A 13,306-nucleotide genomic window follows, 5' to 3' on the forward strand; every position below is an offset into this window, starting at 1 on the left:
ATTAAAAGAATATGTAAGTATTTAGGACTGAATGTCTTATTATACCAGTTAGAAAAATTTCACAACATCATTTCCCATAACCATTTAATCGAGATTGGAGAGTGATCAAAATAGAAATAATATAAAATATTAGTGACTAAATTGAAAGTTTTCATAGTTAAATGACCAAAAACAATAAACTAATAGAGGGCTGACTAATTCTATAATTTACCCAAAAATAAAATGAAATGATAAAACCCTAAAACCCCAAAAGAAGAGTTAAGAAACTAGAAGAAACTGCTATTCCTGCTTCTAGACCCTTCTTCTCTCCCATCCCTTTCTGGTTTTCTTTTCCCCTGTTTTAAAACCCACCCCTGAAACCCACCCATTGTCTTTTGTCACCCCACAAACAGCTTTGCTGTCAACATTTTACTCAAGATTTTCCTCATTTTCTTTCCTCCCAAACTAACCATGTATCGTTTTGCTTCAAGCCTTGCTTCTAAAGCTAGGTACTACGTTCATTGCAATTACTTCATTTAACTGTCATTTTATTTTATTTCTGTTAATTTGGAATTATCTAACTTATTCCCCTTTCTTAATTTTCAATCTTTGGTTTCAGGGCTGCTAGGAACACTACATATCAGGTAGTTTAGTGACCAGTACTTACATTCTTTTTTATTATTATTGTTATTATCAATGTTTGATTTGATATTTTTAATTGATTTTCTGTTTTTATTTGGGCGCGTGTTAGATTGGTAGCAGATTGAGTTGGAATAGGAACTATGCTGCAAAAGATATTAAATTTGGTGTTGAAGCTCGAGCATTGATGCTTAAAGGTGTTGAAGAGCTCGCTGATGCTGTTAGAGTAACCATGGGTCCTAAGGTAAATCCAATATTCACCATTTTCATTTCTGACTTATTTTCTTTTATGTACTCGTTCTGTTTCAAGGTTAATCATTCATTGGAACTGTTTATGCCTTTTCTTCTATATTGAACAAGAAGTACGGATTTAATATTTAGAGGTAGAGTATTGATCAATGGAAGATATAATATTACCTACTTGTAGGGGCGGAATGTGGTTATTGAACAAAGCTACGGTGCTCCAAAAGTGACTAAAGATGGTGTCACTGTTGCAAAGAGTATTGAATTCAAAGACAAAGTGAAGAACGTTGGTGCGAGTCTTGTGAAACAAGTTGCAAATGCCACCAATGATGTAGCTGGTGATGGTAAGGCACAAGCGCCTTTTCTAATCTACTAGATTCACTTGAAACCTTTGGATCTGTTTCTAATCTAGTAGAAAGCCGAGTTGTGAAATTCATTGACATTTTTGCAGGAACCACCTGTGCAACGGTGCTTACACGAGCAATTTTTACCGAAGGATGCAAGTCTGTTGCTGCAGGAATGAATGCAATGGACCTAAGGCGTGGCATAACAATGGCAGTTGATGCCGTTGTAACAAACTTGAAAAGCCGGGCAAGGATGATTAGCACATCTGAAGAGATTGCTCAGGTTGTTTTACTATCTGAGCTTTTTCTATCAAAAGCTTATTGCAGTCAGAATCATACAGTACTTTAGAATAAAAAGCCAAAATGTTGGTAAACTTTTAATCTATTAAGTCTTCATCTTAAATATTTTGCAATAGGTTGGAACAATATCGGCTAATGGAGAGAGGGAAATTGGTGAGTTGATTGCAAAGGCCATGGAGAAGGTTGGCAAAGAAGGGGTGATAACAATTCAGGTATCAGTACCGACATATCATATCAGCTTGAGGATATTCCTGTTTTCTTGTAATTTTACTAGTTTTTGTTGCTCATGCTTGGCATATAATTTTTGAACTATTTTATACCTGATTGATGTCATACTGTGGGTTATTCCTGCACGTTAAACCTTTGCAGGATGGTAAAACATTATATAATGAGTTGGAAGTTGTTGAGGGCATGAAGCTAGACAGGGGCTACATATCCCCATATTTCATCACCAACACTAAAACCCAAAAATGTGTAAGTAACTGATTTCTCCTTTGGTTAAACTGGAAAATCTCTGAGTCTTGAGTCTTGACCATGCTATGGCTCTGATTCAATTCACCGTGTTATGGCAGGAATTAGATGATCCTCTTATCCTAATTCATGAGAAGAAAGTATCAAGCTTGAATGCTGTTGTAAAAGTATTAGAGTTAGCTTTAAAGGTAAGCAAATTTTGAACAAATCATGCATTATGAACATTCTGGCTGAATTAATTTTGATTAATCATCATTCATCACAATTGTTTATCTCAGTAAACGGTATGAAATTTCTTAAAATAACTTCTACACTTGATTTGTACCATTAACATCTTCTATGCTATATTTGTTCAGAGACAAAGGCCCTTGCTGATTGTAGCTGAAGATGTAGAGAGCGAAGCACTTGCTACGCTCATTCTTAACAAGCTTCGTGCTGGAATCAAGGTTTGATATTCAGTCTGATATGAATCCTTTTTACTGTTGTCCTATGTTAATGTCCTCATTTGTAGGAATGCTTGCTAATCTATATGGATTATTTATGGTGCAGGTCTGTGCCATCAAAGCCCCCGGTTTTGGAGAAAACAGGAAGTCTAGTCTGCATGATCTTGCTGTCCTCACAGGAGGAGAGGTAGGACAATTTTGTGTTTCTGCTATATGATATTTCCTTGTTCGTAGCCTACAGTTCCTCAGACATGAAATTTCATGACCTCTTGATGATGGTATCTGTTACTTCTCTACTGTAGGTTATAACAGAAGAACTTGGCATGAACCTTGAAAAGGTGGATCTGGACATGCTCGGCACTTGCAAAAAGGTATGATTTCTATATTTTGGACATGAAAGTGTTTACTTAATGTGATATTTTCTTATATAAGCAGGAAGTTCTCGAGTTTGGTAAAACAATTTTATTTAGTCCCTTTTTACGTGTGGTTTTCTTTTTTGATGCATGATTCTTCTCCTTTTGGGTGTTAAAGGTTACTGTCTCGAAGGATGACACTGTTATTCTTGATGGGAATGGTGACAAGAAAGCCATTGAGGAAAGATGCGAACAGGTCTTGTTCTTTTACAAACAATTGTTTAGCCATCTTATGATTCTTGAACTCTGCATGATTTTTATTAATAATTCTGATTATAATGTCTTTCATGATAACAGATTAGATCAGCAATTGAATTGAGCACCTCTGATTATGATAAGGAGAAGTTGCAAGAGAGATTGGCAAAACTTTCTGGCGGTGTGGCTGTTTTGAAGGTATAGTTTCCTTACAGTTACTGGCATTTTTTAGCTTGTCAACTTCGAGTGGCAATAGCTGTTCCTTTCCTATTTGCTTTTGTTTGAATGCAATTTAACGAAGAATTCATTGGAAATTGCAGATCGGAGGAGCTAGTGAAGCTGAAGTTGGCGAGAAGAAGGATAGAGTTACAGATGCACTGAATGCAACAAAAGCAGCTGTAGAAGAGGGTATTGTGCCAGGTAAAAACTTTTAGTCTTAATGGTTTTTCATTAAGTTTCAGTTAATCTTGGAATATAATTCAATATATGGAAACATCTAGGTGGTGGTGTCGCTCTGTTGTATGCATCGAAAGAGTTGGACAAGCTACCTACAGCTAACTTTGACCAGAAGATTGGCGTTCAAATTATCCAGAATGCTCTAAAGGTTTGCAACTCTTTTCTGCATGTCAGATAGGTTCAAATTCTGAAAATTCTATTCTTGATATACTGTTGAAAGTCTAGACAGCTCTTCCACTATACAGTTCAAAATGCTGGTGATTTTGATGTGTGAAGTTACAATCTTCCTCATAATTGAATTTATTGCAGACACCTGTACACACAATTGCTTCAAATGCTGGAGTCGAGGGAGCTGTCATTGTTGGTAAGCTGTTGGAGCAGGATAACCCTGATCTTGGCTATGATGCAGCCAAAGGTTTGTGAATCTCTTGGAAGGTTTTTTCATCGTAGTTTTTCCTGTTCTAATGAAATGAACACAGCTTATATTCCTATGTTTGGTATATAACCAGGTGAATATGTTGATATGGTAAAGGCTGGTATCATTGATCCATTGAAAGTAATTAGAACTGCTTTGGTCGATGCTGCAAGGTAAGTGTAAATCGGTAGTTTTGCTTGGGCCCTGACTTAAAATCTTAAAAGTAACAAGCTGAGTATGTTTCCTTTCTGATGCAGCGTGTCATCATTGATGACAACTACCGAAGCTGTTGTAGTCGAACTTCCAAAGGATGAGAAGGATGTTCCGGCAATGCCTGGCGGTATGGGTGGCATGGATTATTAAGGTTATTCCCCCTAACAGTGCACCGATTGTAAGTGTTTTCATCTAATCTATTTCCATTTCCTCAACATCTGTGAGAAAAAGAATATCCGAGTCTCGATGTCTAAGTTGGAAGGCTTCCATGAAATCATAAATTGAGAGCTACTTGGTGGTGGTTTTGGTGATAAAGGGTCAACAGGACTCTCTTATTGTTGTTGCTAGAAAGAACGAACTAGTTTGTATTGGGCCATTTTATCTTGAAATAAATGGAAAAAATGAAAAGAAAAAAAAAACTTTCACTTTCGACTGTGATCGATATGAGTTTCTGCAAAGAATCTTTTGATTATTCTTATGCTGTAGTGTTCAAAGCATGGGGTTTTTTTTTTTTTGGCTCGGTGCTATGATCATTTTAAATATAAAGTTTAACATTAGTTTAGATAAACTTATTCAAGTAGTGCTATCAATGAGGCCGAGGTCCTGGGATGGGATTTTGATGTCTTTCCTGTCGTGCTGGATTGTGTCCAATTTTTACTTTATTTAAATTCTATCATATTGGATTTTTTCATTGTTATTTTGGTTTCCGAATATATTCCGATTATTGATTATTGTTTATTGTTGTTTATTCGGATATGTATTGTCTGTAAATGGTATTTACATTGTGTAATTTAAAGCTTTAGCTTTGTTCTCTTCAGCCTGAGGTGAAAAACCTGAGTGGTAACATGTTTAATGGAAACGTGGGAAAATTTTACTTGGGGGGCAATTAAGTTATTATGCTAAAATATACTGAATTTTAATTTCCCCATTTTTGGGTTTAAATGTTCAAATTTAACTTTTAACTTTTAACATTGTTTAAAGTTTTATAATACAAATATTATTTTCGTTTTATTTTATATTTCATATATAACATCCAGAGAAAAATACAATTCTGATATGGAACATTATTAAATTTGAATATAGAACATTCTTTTCATTTTTCCATTTTCGCTTTAAGTTTCATTTAAATTTTATATCAATTTTTTATAAATCTGTTATATTCAACCACCTATTGATAGGTACTAATTTTATTTTGAAATATCAAAAGATAGTTTTACAAAACAACAAAATCATTTTGAAAGTATTTTTATCTTTTATATTTTTAAATAAAATTATCAAAATACATGTAAGTAGTTATAATTTGTACTTTCTTAGTTACATCATTTAATTGAAGTCGCATTCAATTTTTATAATTTTTTACATATTTGTTGTATAAAATTTTTCACCAACTTTAAACTCTAATGCATTTTAAAAATAAATTGTTTAAAATTATATATGAAATTTAATTTAATGTGTAATTGTACATAAATTTTGATTTTATGCGATTCTTATACATGAAATTGTGAGTTTTAGAAATTCTTAACATTATTGAATTAGCACTATTTTTATGCTGATATATTACATATAAAAATAATTATATTAATTTAATAAGAAAATAAATATATGTATTTATTTTTAAAGTGTATACTTGATTTAAAATTTTATATGTATATGTATATACTAATTAAAATTTAAGTTTTATGTGAATAATTGCATCAAAACAAAGTTAATATGTCAAATTACATATTTTTCAAATTTTATGTATAAATTAAATATTTATCTTTTCGCAGTTTTATTCTTATTAACACAATATTTTATTTTTAAAGGATTTTGGATAAATTTGAAAATTTTTGAAAAGGGTAATTTATATTTCTAGTATTTTTACTATTTCAATGGATATATTTTAAAAATTGGTTAAATTATTATATATTAAGTCGTAAGTATTTCTTTACCTGTTTATATAATCTAACATTATTTTTATAGTGTTAAAAGAACATTATTTTTCTTAAAATTATTTTCGGTACATATTTGAAAATTATTATTAACATATCATATTACACACCTATATTATAATGTATAAAAATATATTTGACAATTTTTAATGTAGAAGGTTTAAAATGATAATAAGTGACGTTTTTTATGATTATTTACCGATTAATTATATCTCTTGATATCAAAAGTTTAATAATACCTTAAAGTTAATTATTTTTTTGAGTTAAATTTTATTTTTATGTGCTACTAATTTCAAAATTTTAATAATATTATATGGATAATCTATAAAATAAAATAAAATTTACTACGAAATGTAATAATATATTTTTATTGATAGATAAACAATTAATAGATCCGACGAAATAAAAAATACATATACATATTTGAATATAGTGTTATTCAAATAAGATTAAATCAACTAACATACCAGTCCAGGCAAAAGGACTGAATTTCTGAATGAATTGTTGAAAATTGATAAAATAAAATATTAGGATAAAATAATAAGTAAACTGATTTTATAAATATTTTATGATCTTTAATTACTTGTTTTTTGATAAAATTACTTATTTAATGATTATTAGATAGATAATTAAATTAATTCATAATCTATTTGATAACTTATCCAATTTTAAAATTTTCATTCAATACTGCAACATAGACGTATAACACCACACTACCGTATAAAACATAGACGTGATTTGCTTGAGAAGACGTTTCCTACTTTTCTTATTATTAATATTTTGAAACTTTATGGGTAATGTCCTATAATTATTTGTTATTTAGAATATGTTAGAAAATGAAAGAAATTGGAAGCTTCAAGTAAGATGATTATAGTCCAAACTTAGCTACCTAGCTTTCTAAAATACAACATTTAATATTCAGTCAAAGGAGTGGATTTGAGTCTTAGTTAAATTAACATTCGTATTATTATTAATGCACGAGGATGTAAGTTTAAGTGTATTAAAGTATATTATCTTTCTATTTATGGGTTGAAGAAATGCTACTATGAATAGTTTTAGGCATTGCGACAAAAAATTCCCTTATTTTCTAATGTTAGCCACAAACCAAATTTACTTGATCAAAGATCATTATAGTTAAACTCTCGTAATTGGTTTAGTGGTCAATAACTATTCACCCATAAAATTCACCTGGTTTGAATATTTGGGTAGTAAATAATAAATTTTATTTGAATAACTCTCTCTATTCACTAATTATTAATTTAAGTTACTACATGCATTAGATTAGAATTATCTCTATGAAAAATGAATTCATTTAAATTTTTAATGATAACTTTAAAATTTTAAAATTATTGTTAAGAAAAATTATAAAAGGATGAAATTGATATTTTAATTATAATTTAGGGTTAAATTAAGTATTAACCTATAAATTCTGAGGTATCATTTTATCAAAGGATTAACACGACATCCGATAACAGACAAATGATTAAAATATTATAAATGGATAAATTTAATAATTAGTTTATAACTTAAATTTCACCAAATAAATTTTCCTAAAAAAAAAAAACTGAAGAGTTTTTTATTTTAATATTTCTTTAAAAAAGAAAAAGAAACGTTAAAAAAATGAAGTTGGAATGATAAAACCCTAAACCCTAAAGAAGGGTTAAGAAACTGCTGCTCCTGCTTCTAGACCCTTCTTCTCTCCCATCTCTTTCTGGGTTTCCTTTTCCCTCTTTTAAAACCCACCCCTGAAACCCACCCAGTGTCTTTTGTCAACCCACAAACAGCTTTACTGTTAACATTTTACTCAAGATTTTCCTCCTTTTCTTCCCTCCCAAAATAACCATGTATCGTTTTGCTTCAAGCCTTGCTTCTAAAGCTAGGTACTACGTTCACTGCAATTACTTCATTTACTTGTCATTTTATTTTATTTTTGTCGATTTGGAATTAACTAACTTATTCCCCTTTCTTCATTTTCAATCTTTGGCTTCAGGGCTGCTAGGAACACTACATATCAGGTAGTTTAGTGACCAGTACTTACATTCTTTTTATTATTGTTATTATTATTAATGTTTGATTAGATCTTTTTTAATTGATTTCTGTTTTTCTTTGGGTGCGTGTTAGATTGGTAGTAGGTTGAGTTGGAATAGGAACTATGCTGCAAAAGATATTAAATTTGGGGTTGAAGCTCGAGCTTTGATGCTTAAAGGTGTTGAAGAGCTTTCTGATGCTGTTAGAGTAACCATGGGTCCTAAGGTAAATCCAATATTCGCCATTTCATTTGAGTTATTTTCTTTTATGTACTCGTTCTGTTTCAAGGTTAATCATTCACTGGAACTGTTTATTCCTTCTCTTCTATATTGAACAAGAAGTAGGGACTTAATATTTATAGGTAGAGATATTGATAGATAGAAGAAATAATGTTACCTACTTGTAGGGTCGGAATGTGGTTATTGAACAAAGCTACGGTGCTCCAAAAGTGACTAAAGATGGTGTCACTGTTGCAAAGAGTATTGAATTCAAAGACAAAGTGAAGAACGTTGGTGCGAGTCTTGTGAAACAAGTTGCAAATGCCACCAATGATGTAGCTGGTGATGGTAAGGCACAAGCGCCTTTTCTAATCTACTAGATTCACTTGAAACCTTTGGATCTGTTTCCAATCTAGTAGAAAGCCGAGTTGTGAAATTCATTGACATTTTTGCAGGAACTACCTGTGCAACGGTGCTTACACGAGCAATTTTTACCGAAGGATGCAAGTCTGTTGCTGCAGGAATGAATGCAATGGACCTTAGGCGTGGCATAACAATGGCAGTTGATGCCGTTGTAACAAACTTGAAAAGCCGGGCAAGGATGATTAGCACATCTGAAGAGATTGCTCAGGTTGTTTTACTATCTGAATCTTTTCTATCAAAAGCTTATTGCTGTCAGAATCATACAGTACTTTAGAATAAAAAACCAAAATGGTGGTAAACTTTAATCTACTAAGTCTTCAACTTAAATATTTTGTAATAGGTTGGAACAATATCGGCTAATGGAGAGAGGGAAATTGGTGAGTTGATTGCAAAGGCCATTGAGAAAGTTGGCAAAGAAGGGGTGATAACAATTGAGGTATCAGTACCTTCATATCATATCGGCTTGAGGATATTCCTGTTTTCTTGTAATTTTACTAGTTTTTGTTGCTCATGCTTGGCATATAATTTTTGAACTATTTTATACCTGATTGATGTCATACTGTGGGTTATTCCTGCACGTTAAACCTTTGCAGGATGGTAAAACATTATATAATGAGTTGGAAGTTGTTGAGGGCATGAAGCTAGACAGGGGCTACATATCCCCATATTTCATCACCAACACTAAAACCCAAAAATGTGTAAGTAACTGATTTCTCCTTTGGTTAAACTGGAAAATCTCTGAGTCTTGAGTCTTGACCATGCTATGGCTCTGATTCAATTCACCGTGTTATGGCAGGAATTAGATGATCCTCTTATCCTAATTCATGAGAAGAAAGTATCAAGCTTGAATGCTGTTGTAAAAGTATTAGAGTTAGCTTTAAAGGTAAGCAAATTTTGAACAAATAATGCATTATGAACATTCTGGCTGAATTAATTTTGATTAATCATCATTCATCACAATTGTTTATCTCACTAAACGGTATGAAATTTCTTAAAATAACTTCTACACTTGATTTGTACCATTAACATCTTCTATGCTATATTTGTTCAGAGACAAAGGCCCTTGCTGATTGTAGCTGAAGATGTAGAGAGCGAAGCACTTGCTGCGCTCATTCTTAACAAGCTTCGTGCTGGAATCAAGGTTTGATATTCAGTCTGATATGAATCCTTTTTACTGTTGTCCTATGTTAATGTCCTCATTTGTAGGAATGCTTGCTAATCTATATGGATTATTTATGGTGCAGGTCTGTGCCATCAAAGCCCCCGGTTTTGGAGAAAACAGGAAGTCTAGTCTGCATGATCTTGCTGTCCTCACAGGAGGAGAGGTAGGACAATTTTGTGTTTCTGCTATATGATATTTCCTTGTTCGTAGCCTACAGTTCCTCAGACATGAAATTTCATGACCTCTTGATGATGGTATCTGTTACTTCTCTACTGTAGGTTATAACAGAAGAACTTGGCATGAACCTTGAAAAGGTGGATCTGGACATGCTCGGCACTTGCAAAAAGGTATGATTTCTATAGTTTGGACATGAAAGTGTTTTCTTAATGTGATATTTTCTTATATAAGCAGGAAGTTCTCGAGTTTGGTAAAACAATTTTATTTAGTCCCTTTTTACGCTTGATTTTCTTTTTTGATGCATGATTCTTCTCCTTTTGGGTGTTAAAGGTTACTGTCTCGAAGGATGACACTGTTATTCTTGATGGGAATGGTGACAAGAAAGCCATTGAGGAAAGATGCGAACAGGTCTTGTTCTTTTACAAACAATTGTTTAGCCATCTTATGATTCTTGAACTCTGCATAACTTTTATTAATAATTCTGATTATAATGTCTTTCATGATAACAGATTAGATCAGCAATTGAATTGAGCACCTCTGATTATGATAAGGAGAAGTTGCAAGAGAGATTGGCAAAACTTTCTGGTGGCGTGGCTGTCTTGAAGGTATAGTTGCCTTACTGTTACTGGAATTTTTTAACTTGTCATTTTTTTGAGATGCAATAGCTGTTCCTTTCTATGGAATTAACAAAGAATTCGATGGACATTGCAGATTGGTGGAGCTAGTGAAGCTGAAGTTGGAGAGAAGAAGGATAGAGTTACAGATGCATTAAATGCTACAAAGGCAGCTGTAGAGGAGGGCATCGTGCCAGGTAAAGGAACTTTTTATTCTTTTAAGTTTTTTAGTTTTTCATGAAAGTTTCAGTAGAACTTGGAATATGTGTAACTATACTTGTGGAGTTCTACCATCTAGGTGGTGGTGTTGCTCTTTTATATGCATCGAAAGAGTTGGACAAGCTACCTACGGCCAACTTTGACCAGAAGATTGGTGTTCAAATCATCCAGAATGCTCTAAAGGTTTGCAACTCTTTTCTGCATGTCAGATAGGTTCAAATTCTGAAAATTCTATTCTTGATATACTGTTGAAAGTCTAGACAGCTCTTCCACTATACAGTTTCAAAATGCTGGTGATTTTGATGTGTGAAGTTACAATCTTCCTCATAAATGAATTCATTGCAGACACCTGTGCACACAATTGCTTCAAATGCTGGAGTCGAGGGAGCTGTTATTGTTGGTAAGCTGTTGGAGCAGGATAACCCTGATCTTGGCTATGATGCAGCCAAAGGTTTGTGAATCTCTTGGAAGGTTTTTTCATCATATATTTTTTCTGTTCTAATGAAATTGACACAGCTTATATTCCTATGCTTGGTGTATAACCAGGTGAATATGTCGATATGGTAAAGGCTGGTATTATTGATCCATTGAAAGTAATTAGAACTGCTTTGGTCGATGCTGCAAGGTAAGTGTAAATCGGTAGTTTTGCTTGGGCCCTGACTTAAAATCCTAAAAGTAACATGCTGAGTATGTTTCCTTTCTGATGCAGCGTGTCATCATTGATGACAACTACCGAAGCTGTTGTAGTCGAACTTCCAAAGGATGAGAAGGATGTTCCGGCAATGCCTGGCGGTATGGGTGGCATGGATTATTAAGGTTATTCCCCCTAACAGTGCACCGATTGTAAGTGTTTTCATCTAATCTATTTCCATTTCCTCAACATCTGTGAGAAAAAAGATTATCCGAGTTTTGATGTTTAAGTTGGAAGGCTTCCATGTAATCATAAATTGAGAGCTATTTGGTGGTTTTGGTGATAAAGGGTCAACAAAACTCTCATTGTTTTTGCTAGAAAGAAAGGACTACATTGTATTGGACCATTTTTTCTGGAAATAAATGGAAAAAATGAAAAAAGAATTCTCACTTTCCACCGTGATTGACATGAATTTTTGCAAAGAATCTTTTTAATTGTTCTTATGACGGATTTTCTGGTTTTATTCTGGATTGTTCAAGCTTGGATTCTATTTTTGGCTCAGTGCCTGGATTATTATATAGTTAACATGTGTTTAGATCAACTTATTCAAGTAGTGCCAATGAGGGTGAGGTCCTGTGACGGGGACTTTGATGTCTTAAGTTCGATTTCCTTTTTGCAGGAAATCTTGCTTAAATCATGTGAGTGTTGCATCTAGATTTTATTTTTGCTTAAATCCCATCATGTGGGGTCTTTTTCAGAGTTATTTTGGTTCGATTTCAGATATATTCGGGTGCTTTGTAATGCTTGATTTTGATTATAATTATTTTGGATTTTTATTGTTTTTTGGTGCAAGGATTTGTATTGTTTGTATTTGTAATGGTATTTGTAAACTTCAAAATCAGGAAAAACACACACACGCTTATCCAAGCCTTTATTAATCGAGTTAAATTGAATTCAAATTCAGGTGAAGGAACTAATTGTCTACTTCAAGCTCTCTTAGCTACAGCTTGAATTACCATCTCTCCCTTGTCCTTGAAGGTTAAAGGTCTGAGAGTTGGCATTCCAAAGAAAAACAAGCTACAGCTTGAAGTGATATGTTGAGCGGAAATGTGGACAAGTATTTGCATAACTTTCATTAACCAAATTAGAATCAAGTAATCTATTTGAATTTATTAGAAGTACTCAAAATTTGGTTCTATCATCTTCAAATCCAACTTAAGTAGTCTGCATCCATGTGCATTTTTAAAAAAAATTGTGGGCAACAATCTTGGAAGAGTTTACCAAGCTTGTCGGGTCAGGTCTTAAGATTTAAGTTTCATTCATCAAGTTTGTAATTTTATTCCTATGTACTCGTTAAGATCATTCTCTTTCACTAAATTTTTTTCCTTGGTAGCTTATCAACAAGTTAAATATATAATAATTTGTTTTCAATATATTCACCCAGAAAATAAGTTCCTAAAATGAGTGAGATATCAATATATTTGCATAGGAAACAAGTGCCTAAAATGAATTAGATGTGTGCTTTGATCAACTCGTACAAAATCAAATAAATAAATCTTTAAATAAACATTGGAAGCTTGCAAATCTTTAGTTAATATGAAAGTGGTATCTCTGCAATTGTGTTTCAGTAGAACTTTTATAAGAAATCACATAAGCAAAGATATTCAAAGATTGTATTTTAATTAAAATGGATCTTATCATATAGGTAACATGATTAATATTCAACGTGATCCAACTCATAAAAGCTAAAAGCTAAAACAATGTTTTTCATTAAAAAATACCAACACACAAC

General features: G+C 32.6%; 1 protein-coding gene across 4 annotated transcripts; it reads left to right on the top strand.

Moving 5' to 3' along the window:
• The first annotated feature begins 257 nt into the window (after positions 1-257).
• On the top strand, positions 258-11,970 carry LOC105800341 (chaperonin CPN60-2, mitochondrial). 4 transcript variants are annotated; one of them, XM_012631404.2, is made up of 18 exons: positions 258-488; positions 599-623; positions 8,164-8,295; positions 8,477-8,636; positions 8,744-8,919; positions 9,052-9,147; positions 9,305-9,409; positions 9,508-9,594; positions 9,763-9,852; positions 9,956-10,036; positions 10,152-10,220; positions 10,381-10,458; positions 10,560-10,655; positions 10,762-10,861; positions 10,963-11,066; positions 11,229-11,334; positions 11,430-11,508; positions 11,593-11,970. In XM_012631404.2, the coding sequence occupies exons 1-18, from the start codon at positions 451-453 to the stop codon at positions 11,696-11,698; spliced, it is 1,728 nt and encodes a 575-aa protein (XP_012486858.1). In that variant the 5' UTR covers positions 258-450; the 3' UTR covers positions 11,699-11,970. The 4 variants fall into 4 exon arrangements, with proteins under 4 accessions (XP_012486858.1, XP_052476405.1, XP_012486856.1 ...); XM_052620445.1 differs by lacking the exon at positions 599-623 and adding an exon at positions 8,033-8,057; XM_012631402.2 differs by lacking the exons at positions 8,164-8,295; positions 8,477-8,636; positions 8,744-8,919; ... (11 more) ...; positions 11,430-11,508; positions 11,593-11,970 and adding exons at positions 731-862; positions 1,046-1,205; positions 1,313-1,488; ... (11 more) ...; positions 3,993-4,071; positions 4,156-4,540 and having other exon boundaries at positions 259-488.
• The last annotated feature ends 1,336 nt before the right edge of the window (positions 11,971-13,306 follow it).

The sequence above is a fragment of the Gossypium raimondii genome, chromosome 9 (assembly GCF_025698545.1).
Source record: "Gossypium raimondii isolate GPD5lz chromosome 9, ASM2569854v1, whole genome shotgun sequence".
Classification (NCBI taxonomy): domain Eukaryota; kingdom Viridiplantae; phylum Streptophyta; class Magnoliopsida; order Malvales; family Malvaceae; genus Gossypium; species Gossypium raimondii.

What these genes read in the sequence shown, in the direction of transcription:
- LOC105800341 (XM_012631404.2), top strand. Translation starts at nt 451, where the DNA reads ATGTATCGTTTTGCTTCAAGCCTTGCTTCTAAAGCTAG. An exon ending in CTAGGAACACTACATATCAG is followed by an intron (nt 624 to 8,163) that starts GTAGTTTAGTGA and finishes GGTGCGTGTTAG; the next exon opens with ATTGGTAGTAGGTTGAGTTG. An exon ending in GTGGCGTGGCTGTCTTGAAG is followed by an intron (nt 10,656 to 10,761) that starts GTATAGTTGCCT and finishes TGGACATTGCAG; the next exon opens with ATTGGTGGAGCTAGTGAAGC.